Source organism: Bactrocera neohumeralis, unplaced genomic scaffold, assembly GCF_024586455.1.
Source record: "Bactrocera neohumeralis isolate Rockhampton unplaced genomic scaffold, APGP_CSIRO_Bneo_wtdbg2-racon-allhic-juicebox.fasta_v2 cluster11, whole genome shotgun sequence".
Taxonomy (NCBI): Eukaryota; Metazoa; Arthropoda; class Insecta; order Diptera; family Tephritidae; genus Bactrocera; species Bactrocera neohumeralis.
Window position 1 is genome coordinate 22,078,528 of NW_026089624.1, and position 17,983 is coordinate 22,096,510.

At 34.4% G+C, this 17,983-nt stretch overlaps 1 protein-coding gene across 6 annotated transcripts in view; it reads left to right on the forward strand.

Moving 5' to 3' along the window:
- LOC126766105 (plasma membrane calcium-transporting ATPase 3) overlaps window positions 1–17,983 on the forward strand; it is a 211,527-nt gene that overhangs the window by 188,843 nt on the left and 4,701 nt on the right. For 2 of the 6 annotated variants that reach the window (XM_050483910.1, XM_050483911.1), the window contains one exon: window positions 14,337–14,405. The exons of 3 other annotated variants lie outside the window; for them this stretch is intronic. In XM_050483910.1, coding sequence (XP_050339867.1) covers window positions 14,337–14,405 — 69 coding nt within the window. Of the gene's footprint in view, window positions 1–661; window positions 840–14,336; window positions 14,406–17,983 lie in introns of those variants that run through there. One more of the 6 variants, XR_007668705.1, reaches the window with a different exon arrangement.

Consider the following 17,983-nt stretch of genomic DNA (forward strand, 5'->3'; position numbering starts at 1 on the left):
ATAAAGACCTTCATGCCATATCTTATCAAACGTCTGAGCTACGTCTAGAAATATAGCTGAAAAGTGCTCTCTGTTCTCAAATGTTTTTTTTTATTTTTATTTCTACTTTGCTATTAAACATTTAGATTCTCTGCAATACCACTATTTTGTGTTTTCGGTATTTTGAAAAACTATGGGATTGACGTTGGCTTTGCGGTCTTTTCATTATGGATTTTCAATGAATAAGTTGAGTTCTCCACAGCTGGATGGTTCAACGTAACGCTGTAATTATTCGGATCGAATAACTATATTATATTAGCTGCAAACTTTTTTATTTGTGAACAGTACTCGTATTATAGATAGCTACGGTGCAACCAAAGTTAGGGCTTTTTCGTGTTTAATATTTCTTCGTTAAATTTTATACAAAATTATACAAATTTCATACTTTAATGTACCATTTTTTTAATAAAGAACTATGAATTGTATCGTAATAAAAAATTCAGAAAAATGTACTTAGTTTTGCACGAAATAACCTTGGGCCATCTGTTTTTTCTCTATGCTACCTGTAAATCTGATACTTTATAAAATATTATGCCGCCAGGTAAAATTTACGTTTTAACAACATAGAAATTTTTCAATTCGATTTTTATATTTTTTTTTTTATAAAATATAAAATTTTCAGATAGCGCAGAGAAAAAAATATCGGCTGAAAATGAAGCACAGTATATGTATATAGTATACTACAAATACGATGAATGCAGTTCCCTGAATCACCAAAAAATTTGATGCCCATGAGAAAGCATTACGACCAACACATTTCGGGATAATGACTATATAGTAAATGCATAATCATGCGTAAGGTTCGAGTCTATGTTCATAATAATTCAAATTACTATAGCTACAGAAGATGATAACATACAATCACACATGTTATAACATATTTGTGAATATAAGGCATAACCGTTATGTTGCCATAAGTTTACACTTCCTATACTTTTCCAAGCATTTGTAGCAGATTCTAGCTTTCGAAATAGAGCCTAGCGCTTGCAACGTTTCTCTTTACACAAAACCTATATACTTATGTATAGTCCTTTTATATACGTACATATGTATATAAGTATGTATATTATATTTTTTTGTGCACATAAACTTATATTATATTGATATCATTGCTTGAAGAACTGCAAATGTGTACATGAATATGCATACTTAGATGTATGCGTCTAAGAGTGGTGTGTTAACAGGTTAATTGAAAAGTCCCCGGCCTTACACATAGATGGCGCTAGAACATTTATATTCATATGATTTTTAGTTAGTCCTAACCTTCAAAAGTCGTGTATATAAATTTGACAGCTCTCAGCGTGTAAATTTAACAGCGGATCATTATTTTGTGAACTATGTCATTTTGTTTGAGGCAATTTTTATTATAGTAAAAATATCGATAAAAAGGAATTTCACGTGTTGTTAAAATATTGCGTGTTGATAAAATATTGCGTTTTGAAGGGAAAAAATACATTTGAAGCAAAAACTTGGCTGACGAGTTTCCGGACACTGCTGCAGAAAAATCAACCATCAACGATTGGTATGCTAAGTTTAGACATGGTGAAATACCACGAAGATTTGGGCGCGAGAAAACTATGTACGTGAAAAGTGTGTGCCGCGAGTTAAGGAACGTATTAATTATAACAACAAAATATGTACCAAACATCAAAACAACCTCATCGTAGAACAAGCAATTTATACAATTATATGTAAATAAACCTAAACAAACAATATTTTAAGTAAGTATGTATGTATGTATATGTAAAAAAACTATGTGCTAGTAACAAATAACTATTGTGTTTAGTATAAACAGCAGTAAGAGTTGTAACAAGTCAGTCTTAAGAGTATTAATAAAGAGGGCACATCTCAGTGCAGCTCAAAAATACAACTTTTGTGTAATTTTTCCTTTACGTAAAAATTAGCGAGCTCACTTTTGACCAAAAACAACGACGAGTTAATGAATCGGATTGTTTGGAGATGTTTAAGCGTAATAAAACGGATTTTTTGCGTCGATATGTGACAATAGATAAAATATGATTCCATTATTTCACTCCGAAGTCCAATCGACAGTCATGCGAGTGGACTGCATATGATGAACCCGCTCCAAAGCGTAGAAACGCGACAGTCGGCTGACAAGATTATGGCGTCTGTATTTTAGGATGCGCATAGAATAATTTTTATTGACTACCTTGAAAAAAGAAGGACCATCAACAGGGACTATTTATGAAGCGTTGAAGGACGAAATCGTCGAAAACGGCGGCATTTGAAGAAAAAGAAAGCGTTTTTTACCAATGCACTTGTGACAGTCACTGAAAATTGCTAACAGAAATCCATGATTTGGGTTTCGAATTGCTTCCGCATCCGCCGCATTCTCTAGACCTGGCCCCCAGCAACTTTTTCCTGTTCTCAGGTATAAAAATGAAAGACGAAGAACGAAGAGGTGATTGCCGAAACTGAAGCAAAGGACAAATCGTACTACAAAAAATAGTATCGAAAAGTTGATCAGTCGTAATTATCAAGGTATCACCTTTGAAATTCAAAACATGTGTTTTGCTATGGTAGACCGGGGACTTTTTACTTGACCTGTTATACTTATAATGTTAAATACAGATAGTACTTAGAAATTTGGATTCGTAATATATTATTATATTATACTAATTGTTTTATTCTAGTTTAAGAACATGTTCCTTTTCGCTGCATGAATTTTATGATTTACATATCATACTTCAGTGGAAATAGCAAGAGTTTGTTCTTAACAGTAGAAATATTCACAATCAAACAGTCGGGGACCTACGTTTTGTAATCAATTGCATGAGTTAAAATAGTCATCCCTTGTGACGATTGAAAAATTGTATCCGTATATATTATTATATTATATAAATTATTATATTTTAATAAATAAGGAACATGTGGAAATAACAAGAGTTTGTACTTCACAGTAGAAATCTTCAAAATCAAAAAATCTAGATCCTACATTTGTAACCAATTGCATAGGTTAAAGGGGTCATCCCGTGTGAGGATTTCTAAAAGTTTATTTTTTTGTTTTGCATAAGTCTAATCCAGAACATTTATAGAATGTGCTGGTTAAGTAATTTTCCGAAATGAAATGTTGTTTGAAAGTTATAGGAGTGAGAAAGTAAAGCCTTTAGAGCGCGTCGCATACACACGTGTTCAAACGTGTTTTTCTCGAACCTACATTTTTTAAACTAGCGTCCATGATTTCCCAAAAACGGTTCGATCAATTGTTTTTAATGTTAGATTCACTCCAGATGTTTTTTTTTCATAAAGTACCTACAAGATAAACATGCTGTTGGAAGTCACGTTTAAACTTATGGGTTTTATTCAACGACTAACTTTTATTTATACAGAATACAGAATGAAACGAAAAAAACTTATACAGGGTTGTATATTTTAAAAGTACGATCTATTCAAGTTGTAATAGATAGTAAACGAATACTTTTTCATCACTCTTCCTTAACACGAGTAAATCGTTTACATTATTGTTGTTCAAAACCTAAAAGTTTTACAAATTTTTCATGCTTAATTGTACTTAGATTCTTTGTAAGTACATATCATTGATACAAATGTATTAAACTTCAATTTGTTTTCTATTTATTGCTTCTCTTACAAAATGATACTTAATGTATACGCTTACTTTGCCATGAAATTGCACCGCCCAAGAAAAACACATACCCAGTGTATGATGTGCGGTCGAGACTGTTGCTGCCCCAATCGGCATCCGCAAACCCTTCTATTTGTTTGCCCGTACGACGATATACCAACTTATAATCTTCAGTCATTGATAGGTATCGTAAAATATGCTTGATACCTGATTTATGCTCTTTGTGAGGATTTTGATTTCTTTGAGCTAATTTAGCGACTGAGTGTAAAATATCCGGCTTCGTACAAATGGCAAAATACATTCATGCACCAATTGCTGATTGGTACTGTTTAACGTCAGCTTTACTACATGATTCGCTGGTGCACCCAATTTGGAAACCTATGGCTAATGGCGTTTTCGCTGGTCGACAGCTGGTCATATTATATTTTTCTAAAATCTCTTTAACATACAAAGATTGACTAACTTCTATGCTGCCTTTTACGCCATCTCTACTGATTTCCATCCCCAAAAAATATGAGATTGGACCTTTGTCGACACACTCGAAGCTATTTGCGATATCTGCTTTGATTGTAAGAAAATTTTTCTTTGCTTGGCAACTTACGACCAAATCATCAACATATACAGCAATGAGACATAAATTACCTTGACTACCCATTCTTTACAACCAATGTTTATTACAGCACGTCTCGAAACCAATTTACTTCAAGACTTCGTCCAACTTATGGTTCCACTCTCTTCCAGATTGTTTTAACCCATATATAGCTTTATTGAGCTTCAAAACACTTTCTGGAAACTTTTTGTCGACGAAATTTTCAAGTTGCTGCATAAATACTACATAGATTAGGTCATTGTTAAGTTACGCGCTACATACTTACATCCATCTGATGTGTATACATTTTTAGTTCTGCCGCTAACGCCAATACCATATGAATCGTAGCGTAACGCACCACTGGGGAACTGCATCCTTTTGCAACTAAACGCGCTTTAAAACAATTTATTTCACCATTATTGTCGTGTTTTATGATAAACACCCATTTGGATCCAATTGCTTTCTCTTTGCTTGGTAAGTCAACCAACTTCCATGTTTTATTTCGCACTAAAGCATCATATTCAAGTTAGATCGCTGTTGACCACTCGCTCGAATATTTACTGTTTTTAGCTTCGGCAACACTTTGAGGAATTTCAATTTCTCATACTTGATACAAAATGTGCTATGTATTCACTGTACACTTTTCGTGGACGTCCTGGTTTTCCACTACGTACTAGCTTAGGCCTGCCTCGACCTATTTGCGCAGGACACTCTTCCTGAATCGACGATTCGCATAAACTTTCTTAATAATCGCTACCGGATTCACTAGATGCTTTTGCTTCTTCAAACTTGTCGTCACTGTCGTGAGCTTTATCTACCCTCAAATCTCCAGATGTTTCTTCTTCGATGATAGCTTTCATGTTTTCAATCGTGTCGGAAGAATCTACTGCCTCATTCTTGTTAAATGGTAAAAATGTTACATCACATTTCTCTACAATCATAAGCTGATCAGGGTCGTATAAACGATATGCTTTCGATGTAAGCGAATACCCTACCATAATATATTTTTTACCTTTTCGTTGAAACTTTGTATTATTTATTTTGTTTAGTGCAATGGCTTCTGAGCCAAATGTTTTCAAAAAATTAACAACTGGTGTTCGTCCGGATTATGCCTCGTAAGGCGTCACATCATTTAATGCTTTTGTGGGTGATCTGTTACGCAAAAACACCGCAGTAGCAACTGCCTCTGCCCATAAAAATTCGTTAACTTCACTTTGCAACAACATGCTTCGTGCCATTTCAACGATTGTGCGATTTGCTCTTTCGGCAACTCCATTTTGCTGTGGAGTGTATGGCACCGTCAACTGCCTTTTTATACCACACTCACTCAAAAAACGATCAAAGTCTTTGTTTACAAATTCATGCCTATTGTCACTACGAATCATTTTAATCCGTTTCTCAATTTGCCTTTCTACTAAGTTTTTAAACATTTTAAATTTATCCAAAACTTCTTCTTTAGATTTAAAAAAATACACAAACATTCTCCTTGTTTTATCGTCTATATAATTTAAGAAATAACGAGCGCCTCCCAGAGACTTTGTTCAAAAAAGACCACACACATCTGTATGCACTAGACCTAAAATGTGTTTTGCATGATTTTCTGTATTCTTCGGAAATGACTTTACATTTATTTTACATGTCGCACACATTTCACATACGATGTCTTTACCAAATGTAATTTTTTCCATACCTCGAACCATGTCTTTATTCACTAATTCCATAATTTAAATGTCCATATAGTTCATGCCATGATACCGCCTTATCATTCGAATAATAAAAACACTTGTTATTTTCGCATTGAGATACGAAAAGTTTGTTTACTTTCTTTGCTTTTAATAGTATTTCGCTGTCATTCATTACCTTTGCACAGTTTTTATTAAACATTACTTTTGGTCCATTTTCTACGGCTCTCACGACTGACATGAAACTACTGCACATATTTGGCACAAATAGAACATTCCGAAGAATAATGTCACTCTTTTGTGAACTTATTCGCACATTGCCTACACCTTCAGCAGTAATTTATTTATTTCCAGCCAAAGACATTTTCTCTTCATGCTGTTCTAATGAAATGAACAAATTTCGGTTACTACACACATGCGATGTTGCTCCGCTGTCAAGAAGCCAGGTTGTGTTGTCGAACGCCTCTGCGTCCGCTGTTGCTAACAACGTAAACGAACGTTCGTTTCTCTTTGGTGACCTATGATCGAAATTGTTTATCTTCTTACAATTAAAACACTTGATGTTTTGCATCTTCTTATTTCGGTTATTCGAAGATTTTTCCCCCTTTTCAGCGTTTTTCGACCACACTGCAAACGCTTGCGATTCTCCTTGGGATTCAACTATACCGCTTTTACACTGCCATTTTCTTTCTGATTCTTCTAGAAGCTTTACTTTTAAAATGGCTAACGTTGGTAACGCGTCTCTTGTTTCTATAGCAACAACAAAATGTTCGTATAGCTTTGTTACCAACTCATCTTTAATTTCAATGCCGACTTCTGTTAATTTTTCTACAATATAATTAAAACCTTTTAAATATTTTGGCATACTTTCATTGTCACTTAACTTCATATTGTTAATGAGATACTTACTCTTAACGTATCGTATCGTGCCGTACATTAAATAAAAAAACGCGTTTGTCAGGATTTTTCAATAGTATATTCAATAACAATGTTTGTTTGTGTGTGTGATTTTTAAATTAAAAATAAATACATATTTCATGTTATTCTAACAATTGATTTTTAAGAAACGGAAAATATTATGTTATCTCGTGGTGTACATGTCACAGCATCGGTCGACGATTGCTGACTACTCTTCTTCTCTTTGATGTTTCTAACATTCATTTACAGTCGGCCTTTCCTGAAAAACTTGAGCGACCTCGCTCAACTCGTTATTGACTATTTCTTTTTCGTTGTCGTCGTCTTCTGGTAACTGACACCAGCGTTTCAACTTATCGATGGAGTAAACAGAAGAATAATGCTTTCTAGTGCGTCGTGTTTGTGGAAGATCTTCTACCACATATCGGTCGTGGTCAAAGACTTTGGTAACTAAAAACGGTCCCTTGAATCGTGGTTCGAGTTTTCTTGACATACCTGTGCTTGGTGGTTCATTTTCGGCTAGAACTAAGTTACCTTCTTGGAAAGTATGTGGAATTGCGTGTGCTGCGTCGAAACGAGATTTCGCAGCTGCTCGGTTTTCATTAATTCTTTTAGCTGCTGTTTCACGGAGATCTGTTAGCTGTTTGTCATTTAATGCTTCGTCGTTTGCTTGCAAGCTTAGAATAACTCTGTTGCGTAAAATATCACGTGGCTTGTACCCATACAAGAGCTCGTGAGGTGTACAACCCGTGGTACTGTTTTTCATCATGTTTATACACCACTGTACATAGCGATTTTTTTCGTCCCATTTCTTATCTACAGAATTCATCGGTAATAATATAGACAAAATTGTGCGATTTGTTCTTTCTGCGTGACCATTCGCTCTTGGTGTTCGCACCGCCGTGAGAATATGATTTATATCATTTTCGAAACAGTACTTTTCGAATTCGCGAGACGTGAAAGCAGAACCTCTATCTGTCACAACACGTAATGTCATTCCAACATAACTACTTGCTTCGTTTAATGCTTCGATGACATAGCGAGTTGATGTATTCTTAACGGGATATAGCGTTGTAAATTTTGTGAATGAGTCGACGATAACCAAAAGATGTTCTTTTCCTTTTGAGCTTTTCGGAAATGGACCCAAATGATCCATATGGATAGTTCTGAATGGAACTGGTTCGATGTCGGTGAAGTGGTACTGTATTTCGGCTTTACCACTTTTTCGTTTATTGTAAGCACAATCCATACAAGATAAAATGAATTGTTTGACAAAATTTCGCATTCTTGGAAACCAAATATAGGTTTTCAATCGTTCTAACGTCTTTTCGACACCCATGTGTCCTGCTTGCATATGGCAATCTTGGACAACTCTATGACGTAGTGTTCGTGGTACAACCCAAAGAAGTTTGTCGCCAACTTTTCGTAAAAGTCTTCCATGCTGTAGTACATACTCTTTATCTTCAATGTTGTTGTTTGTTTTCATATTGTTTACAATTTGACATATGCGCTCGTCCTGTAACTGCATGCTAAAAAGCCAGTCATCTTTATCTATCACTGCTTTATCAATACGTAAGTCTACTACTTAGATTGTTCGTGCTGCTTCGTATGGAACTCGGCTTAGAGCATCGACGTGCTCCATGCGATTGCCCGGTCGATGTTCAATTTCAATGTCGTAATCTTGTACTCGTAACCATCATTTGGCGATCCGTGGTATGAGCTCTTTCTTTTGCATAGTCGTTTTAAGTGCGCTACAGTCTGTTCTAACCTTAACCTTTTTACCATAAATATAATATCGAAATCGTTCTAGAGACTCTACAACGGCTAGAGTTTCGAGTTCCTAACTATGAGCTCAGGGTCTGCATCAACACGATATGCTACCAATACTGGTCGGGATACTAATTTAGATTTTAATTGCTCAAATGCATTCTTGCACTTTCGTCCATTCAAATTTTTGATTTTTTCGTAACAGTTTGCGTAGCGGCTCTGAAATTATAGCATATCCAGGGACAAATTTTCTAAAGTATCTGATATATTAGCCGGTGTCTGAAACTTGGATATGGCTTGAGTTTTGATTTTACCAGGCGAAACACCTTCTGGCGTTAGCTCGTGACCAAGAAATGTAATCGTCGTTTTCATAAAATCGCATTTTTTTATATTTAGCGTCAAGCCCGCATTACGTAAAACTGTCAAAACTCTGTTCAATTTTTCTAGCATTTGCTCGAACGTTTGACTACCTACCAAGATGTCGTCCATGTAAATCATAAGGTCGTCTTCGTGGACTTGTTCCTTAATCTTTGTCATTAAGCGTTGAAAAACAATCGGCGCATTCTTCAACCCAAATGGCATGCGTTTGAATTCATACAAGCCATCAGGGGTTATAAATGCCGACTTTAAGGTGCGATTGGGATTTGATAATATCCACTATTTAGATCTAGAATCGTAAAAAATTTATATTGCTTAGCTTGGTGCAGTTGTTCCTCGATATTTGGAACCGGAAATTTTTCTTTTTTAATTAACAAATTTAAACGACGGTAATCTACGCAAAGTCTATCGCTTCTATCTTTTTTTTAACTAATACTAACGGGCTGGGCTCAAATTCTGATGAGGATTTTTTTATAACATCATTATCTTCGAGATCTTTAATCGTTTGTGTAATTATCATTCGCTTTGAAACTGGCACTCGATAAGGCGCTTGCGCAATAATCTTTTTTGATTTTAAAACAATTTGCATTTCAATTAAGTGTGACTTACCAATGCCGTTTAATCTGCTCGAGAACACATCATTGTAGTTTTCCAGTAACTCTTGCAGTTTACGCCTTTGATCGGCACTACTTACATTATTTGTAAAACACTCGTCATCAGGTAACGTAACAGCCTCAGCCAGCTTCTCAACCGTAAACACCACGCCTTTACGCGCTACGACATCTTGACCCAGTAGAAAATCAGTTTCCAACATATTATCTGCAACAATATAGATTAGCAAGTTGACCTTTGCTTCATGCTTCCGCATCATGTATCTTCCACCACTTGTTCCGTTTAAATGTGCACAACACTCTTCAGGTTCAATTCTGAACATATCGACCGTTGACTTTCGAACTAAACTGCACTCGCTACCAGTATCGATTACATCTTCAAAAATTCTGCCGTTTACGTTAACTTTCTTAATAAAACATTTCCCATCTCGTGTCAGATCAGCTTTTCGAACGTTATGTCCTACTTGCTTACAACCACAATGGATCGGTTCGTTTCGTTTATGCACTTTACCACAATCAGCACATCTTGAACGCTTCTGCTCCTTCATACATTTACTTGATATGTGGCCTATCTCACCACAATTGTAACACACAATTTTTTTGCTTTCACTATTCGCTGCTTGCTGTCGCGGTACGTCCTTCGCATTAGTTCCAAAATTTTGTTTAAACATGGTAACTTTAACACGATTTCTTAACCACTCTTCAATTATCTCCCGCATTTGCTTCGTACTTTCAAACCTCTGCGCTGCAATGGCACTTTGTAACTCGGAATGATTCAAACCCTGTCGCGTATATTGGATTATTGCAGGTTCACTTTGTTGAAATCGCTTGCCTAGGGCATTCACTCTAAAACAGTAGTCGGATATACGTTCACCTGTTCTGCGTCCCGATTCATTCATCATACGATGAATTTGAGCTTCATCATAAGACATGCAAAATTCATTTCTCAATTCCGCAGCGAAACCATTCCAGCTGGTGTGCACAGTGGGTAAAGTGTCTAACCACATACGAGCGACTTTTTTCAATTGCCCATAAACCGCTACTAAAACACATTTTTCGTCTAGTTGGTAAGCTCTCATAAAGCTGCTAACACGATCAATAAACTGCTGAACTGTGAGCGACTTCGTATTGGTTGGATCAAACTCCGGTATCATGTCCGATATTTCTCTAATCGACCGAAAACCACCGACATATGCATTTGTAAGAATTGACGGCGTCGAAACTTGACAAACATTTTCGTTTGCGTTTTGATTATTGACATTCGGTTGCCCTACATTCGCGTCAATTGTTCGTTGATTATTCTGCTGCAGCATGCCGACAATAGTTTCCATCATACCACGTAAATCATTGATTTGCTCTTGCAGCCCCGAATTTATAACTGTGGGAGCTTCAATTTCATCACCACCGATTTTTTTGTATTAAGCGTAATTCTAGCTCTGCTCTAGAACCAGACGTAGATAAGCCTTTTCGCGCAGTATCACTTTTAATTGATCGATTTTTAGTTCGTTTATATTACGCATCGTGGATTGTTTTATTATTATTTTTTTTTATTTTACACGTATATATTCACAACTTCTTATTAGCTTCTCGTTGCTTTTCGTTTTGTTTTGATTTTGTAATTCAAAACTCGTTAATTTCCGTTTTCAGTTACTATTTCTCGTTTTGTTTTGATTTTTCAATTCACAATTCGTTGATTTCTGCTTTTAGTTATTACATTTGTATTCGTCGACATTCGTTGTTCTTATTTTTCGTTGTTGCGTTTGCATTCGTTTATTTGTATTTGCATTCGTTCCGTTGACATTCGTTGTTTATGTTTCTCGTTGCTGCGTTAGTATACGTACTCGTCGATTTTCACGTCGTTCGTTTGTTATCGTTTAACGTTGCTTCTTCTCTTCGTTGTTCTTTTCCACTTCGTTGACGAGACACCCGGTAGTTTTGCTTCACGTTGATACGTCGATCTACAGTAGTTGGCGTTGCTTCTGCAGTTTAAGCGCTGAACACATAGAGAGCGACAGACTTCAAACTACATCTGTCAAATATTAAAATACACACGTTCTTATGGGCAGTGTTATTTTGGCAGCTGCACAACTACACGACTGCAAGCCGACAGTTGTCGTTCTCACTAACTTCAATATCCTCCTATTTTTGCCAACGACAGTAGGACGACAGTAGAGTTGACAGTAGAATGGAAGATAGAAAGAGGAGGTAGAGTGGTGATGCCACTAATATGTAAAATGTAAAATTATTCACAGCTCTAACAAACTTGACGCTATTTTACAAATAAAAGCATAAAATAGCTATATTATAGCTCTATTATATCATTTGTAATAACAATTGATAATTTAAAGCAAAAATATTTACCTATTTACTTATTTTTTGCATAAAAAATTTCATTTTGAACAAAATATTTAAATTTAATTGAAGTGAAAGGAATTAGTATGGCCACAACGAAATTGTGTACATACAAAATGGACAACTGCGTTGTTTTGTGTACATGCCGGCCATTGTGTTGTTGTTGCTACTCAAAATGTACATGTAGTAAGATGAACAACGACGTTTTCAGTTCACTGTCGTGCTGCTGCAGTCTGTCGCAGTCATTGTACTCACCACCTTAGCAATTTCGCTTTGTCGTATACGCATGTTGTAGTACTGCTATTTTCTCACTCTTACTCATGTCGATTTCGCCTTGAAACGCAACTGATTCTTTCGCACTCACTTTTTAAATTTGATATTCAAATAAAACTGCCGATTGCCGAAATTGCGATTGTTGGAGCGCTAGCGCTCCTGCACTTTTAGATTTGAAATTTTGTCTTTTTTTCACAGCTTATTTTTTGTTATTTTTAATGCGTTCATGTGATTACGTTCATTTGTGGCATCATTTCACACACTTTCCCAGCTTCTGAACTGTTAATGAGATACTTACTCTTAAGGTATCGTATTTTTAACGTATCGTATCGGGCCGTAAATTAAATAAAAAACGCGTTTGTCAGGATTTTTCAATAGTATATTTAATAACAATGTTTGTTTGTGTGTGTGATTATTAAATTAAAAATAAATACATATTTCATGTTATTCTAACAATTGATTTTTAAGAAACGGAAAATATTATGTTATCTCGTGGTGTACGTGTCACTGCGTCGGTCGACGATTGCTGACTACTCTTCTTCTCTTTGATGTTTCTAACATTCATTTACAATATTCAGCAGTTTCTTGTATAACGAGACTTTATGCACAGGCCCACTTGTCTGATGCAATTTTTCCAGCACTTTCCACGCTTCTGTACTCGACTTGCATTGCTTGATATGGCTAAGCTGCGACGCTTTCACGCTTAGAGTTTTTGTAGCCAATGCTTTTTGGTCGAGTGCTTCCCACTCGCCCGCATCTTCTTCATTTTTTATCAATCTTTCGTTCACTATATGCCACAGTCCACCGTGTATAAGAACACTTTTCATTTTGTTTCGTTTTAGTATTTTATCAGAAAAAATCTTTCGAACGCGACACACGCATTTGCACACTAACTACGTGGGCCCATAACCTATGGTGGTTGTATAGCCGAGAATCGCCAAAATAGAAAAAATTAAAAAATATGGAAGTCCCGTTTAAACTTATGGGCTTTTATTCAACGACTAACTTTTATTTATGCAGAATACAGAATAAAAGGAAAAAACTTTTACAGGGTTGTAATTTTTAATAGTACGATCTATTTGAGTTGTAATAGAGAGTAACCGAATACTTTTTCATCACATGCAATTTGTCTTTTCGATTTTAGGTAAGCCAGTCTGCTGGAGTTTGCCTCTTTTTTTCATGGGTGCTATTGAAGCGATAAATCTCGCAAATAACAAAATATTTTTAATTAAAAAAAATCATAATTTCAGTTAAAGCCTTAATTAATATATTGGAAGCTCTGTATTTTTCTCATTTGACCATAAAAAATTCCGAAAAATCCCTAAAAAACGGTCGTCTCACGGGATGACTCCTTTAAACTCTTATATACATACGTACATACATACATATATACATTAACATTTAGAAATATCGTGAGAGGTATAGGTAATAATATGCAGCACAAAAATATATGTACATACTTTCATTTATATAGTTTAATCACATGGTCTAGTAATCTTTCCAAAAACGCTATCATAAAACAGCACACGATGAGCTACAGGGCATCAAAGAAACAGTTAAACAACATGTTGAAATATTATTAATATTAACGAAACAACCAACGAAATTTTCTGCTTTGTTATTTTTCTCAATTCCATTTATTCTATCTATGAAATTTAACAATTTTCAAAATCTGTTGCTCTTTTCTTTAAATTAAAATTTTTCCTTCAATCACCTACACACATAGATACATGAATATGTTCCAAACACATACACACATATGTATGTATTTGAATAAGTAAGCATTTAATTTTTTGTCAATTGTGTTGTTATTTACCAATTATTCACATATTTTATATTGCAACAGCGGTTTGTAAACAAATAAAATGCATAAATTATATGTAAAAATAATAATGCACAAAACAGCGACGGGCTGTGGGTAATCAACATTTTTTCATTATTAAAAATATTAATATAAAAACTAAACCAATGAAGCTTAAACAAACAACTAATATGAGAGTAAATAATAAAACTAATATCTGAAGAAAGCTTCTTACTATCACAACACCAACATTTCAACTGTTTCAATCTCAATGTACCTGTTTCTCCAAATATTTTTCTTTTTTACTTTTCTTTTCCTTTTAAAGGTTATAGGCGGTGAATTGCAAGAGCGCTTGATTCCGGTACCCTACAGCAAGAGCAACACTGATCAAGCTGTAAGCTTTCCTCTTTACCTTCTGCTGTAACTAAATTTATTTCTGTTTGTGTTGCAACTCAGTTTAACCTTTTTGAGTTTGGAAATTTACTACTTTTATCCTAAAGTTTTATTAAAATAATTTTTTATCTTAACACTATGTTTCACTATGAAAAGGTCCAGACTGCTCTTTTTTGTTCGTTCGATTAAACGCAGCTTTCTATCATGCTAAATGAGTGCTACATACTTGTATGTCAAATTTGAAGTAGCAAAGCCTAAGAAATTACCATAATAAGGCAACCAATTCAAAACATCAGAATTCTAATTAATTATTCTATGTTCTTGTGTTTATATGGTAGTAAAATGGCTGATTCATATATAACATTTGCGTTGTTTTGCTTCAGACATTTGATCTTTTTACGCTTTGCCAAGCAACAGTCGCAGTTTTTAACAAAGAGCACAGAAAGCAAAGTGTTCATTCTGGCTTACCGTTTGCTTTCTTTGCTCTGTTGTTAAAGGTCCGTAACAAATATCATATATACATACACAAAGTGCATACTAGTATTAAAATGTTGCTGATTTATTAGTATCTTTTAATTCTAAAGGTTTACTTAAGTAATTGCTCAAGAAAAAACATTCATTATTTCTTGAGCTGTAGTCAAGTAATTTTGACAGCTTGTTACGCATTGGCAATGATTTACATTAGGAGAGCAAGAGAAAATAAACAAAGAAAATACTAGTATACTTATGTGTGTAAGTACTATATAAATACGTTCATTGCGATTTAAGGAATGTGGATGAAGATTGGTAGGTTTTATACAAAATTTCAAAATAAACTGATACTTCATAATAATGATTTTAACTAATTTAGGATGAATTTAACGATTACTTTGAATTTCCTTCAAGAAAAAATTGTTGATTTCAAGTTTCTTGGCAAAACCAGCGTTGCCATATTCGCATTTTATTGAAAAAATTTATTAAAAATTAGTTCTAGATAACCGCTGGAAATTTTCTTGACCATTTCTTAAGTTGTTTTATATGAAGTTTTTACATTTCTTGAGAGCTGGATCCTAAGCTTAAAGTGTAAGTTGCCGAGCAAAGTTCTATGTGAATCGGTCATAATACCTCGTCCCGCAGGTTCATACAGTAGGTATTACAATTTCAATGCGCAAGTGCACACACTTTTCAAATTCCTATGCGAAATAGAGATTGACAAACATAAGACCCACATGTCGTGCTAATTAGCTGTTTGACTTAAATTTGTAATTTTAATTTACAATAATTTTCTCATATTTATTTTCTTTGATTTTCCACTGAGGTAAAACAAATTTGTGTCTGAATACAAATTTGTGTATGAAATAGAAGTTTGTGCAATTACAGGCACAAGACTGAAAACTGTCACGATTCAAAAAGGAAACAGTTTGTTCTCTAATAGTTTTCTATGTGAGGAGCACTCGCGTTGGCTTGCGGTCTTTTGTAAAACACAGTTAAGAACAAAGCTGTGTAAGATTGATGCACTTGTACTGAGAGTTCCCAACGGCATGCATTTAGTATTTCTAATTTGTCATTAAATACAATAAATATTTATAATTTTGTTGATCACTTTAGGGTTACCGGTTTTATTTTAGACTTTTAGATCTAACCAATATATTGATTTAATTAACACTTCCTTAGTGTATAACATTTTTATGTTGATTTTATTTATTTTTTATTGTACATATGAACTTTACGTATCTGTATGTATACGTGTAAGCTCTATTGTTTTATTGTATTATCTTTCTATTTTTCCTATTACCCCTAGAATGTCTTTATACTTTCGCATTATGTTTGTATGTGTACATATAACTTGTAGTTATTCGAATAAGTTTTGTCATTTTACAAAATACCGCTATATACATATGTAGTTCCAACTTTTTCAGTGGTCAGTGGTCGGTTGCCATGCATAATGATAATTGTGGTATATTGTTGCCTAGTTGTTAATATCCTCGGATCAAGTTAGGTGTAGTCAGAGTCATGAAAAAATTGAAATTTTAGATTATTGTTGCAATCGGACAAAAAAATTATTTTTCAATAGATAATCTGGTAAATGATTTTTTTAATTAACAAAATGGCGGCCTTAGGAAAAAAATTTCCAGCTTTTCGGGAAAACCCAACAAGCAATTGTTTATAAAAAAATGGCGGTTAAAAAATCTACCAAGCGGGTTTCCAGGTATTCTGCCGAAAAATTACGAAATGAGATCGAAGCACAGTGCCTGTAATTGTCGAGAAGTGTCCAAAATAATTATTTTGAGCACATGCATGCGGTCGACGTTTAAGAAATATTTTCATATCGCATATGTGTGTGGTTGTACTTAAGTTTATATATAGCATGTGTGTATATTTATATTATGGTAGGTGTTGCTATAATATATACATATTAGATGACAGATATACATACCTGCACATTCACATTTTGCTTATACTTTGGCTGTATCTTATCATATGTATGTATATACTTATGTACATAATATTGATTTTATAATATTTTTGACTGCTATGTATATACATATGTATGTATGTACATATTTCGTTATGTGAAAGTATTTACATCGGCTCCAACGGCTAATGCCACGTGCACGAAAAAATGTGTACTATGTATATATACTGAGTATGTTCGTTGGGGATTACGCATGTGTCCATCTTAAATTTGTTTTTGTTGACTGATTACTGTCGGAACTTTAAAATTATTGTTGAATATGCTTGACAACTTTTACCGTTATTGCTTTTATTGTGTATTGTTATGCTGTTTAAAATTGTATCAAACAATAATATAAGGAAGTTCGGGTGCAACCGAATATTTTATACTCTTGCAACTTTCAGGAATCAAGGCAAGGGAAATACCTTTAGATGTAAAACGTCAACCTGACTATATACTATACATATATAACTCATATATTGACAGACACATAAGGTTTGTTAGAAAAACGAAAACCGTTATATGTTGTATATGGAAGTTGGGGCAGTATCGACCAAATTTTATCTATTTTTTCCAATACCTCAAACTGTTAACATGTCACATACTAAAAAACTAGTCATATAGTCGAATGTTCGAAAATCTTGATATTAGTTTTATGGGGGCTAAGTCAAGTTTTCACTCAAATTTGTTCATTTTCGGCACTAAGATGCACTGTTATGAGTAAAACATGCTAGCTCATTTTCATTCAGATAACTCACCGATATATGCGGTACAAAGTCACCCGGAAGTTCGATTATCTTTATATTAGATATATGGGGACTAAGGGAAGTATTGGTCCGATTCAACACATTTTTGACATATAGACATACCATTGTCAGAGAAGTACTATCCTTGACTTTCAATTATATATTTCCGACCGTGACATATATTTTATAATAAAAGTCCGCTCTGGATACCGGGATCTGAAAATTCGGAATCTAGGGGCGGTAACAGTTTTTATTGGTTTTAAACAATTTTTGTCATAAGGTGGCATACTTCAAGGGCATTATTTGTGCAAAGTTTTATCCCGTTATATTAATTGCTTCTTGATTTGCATACTGGAAACAGAACGAATTAAATGGAATTTAAAATTGTGCTATTTGGGA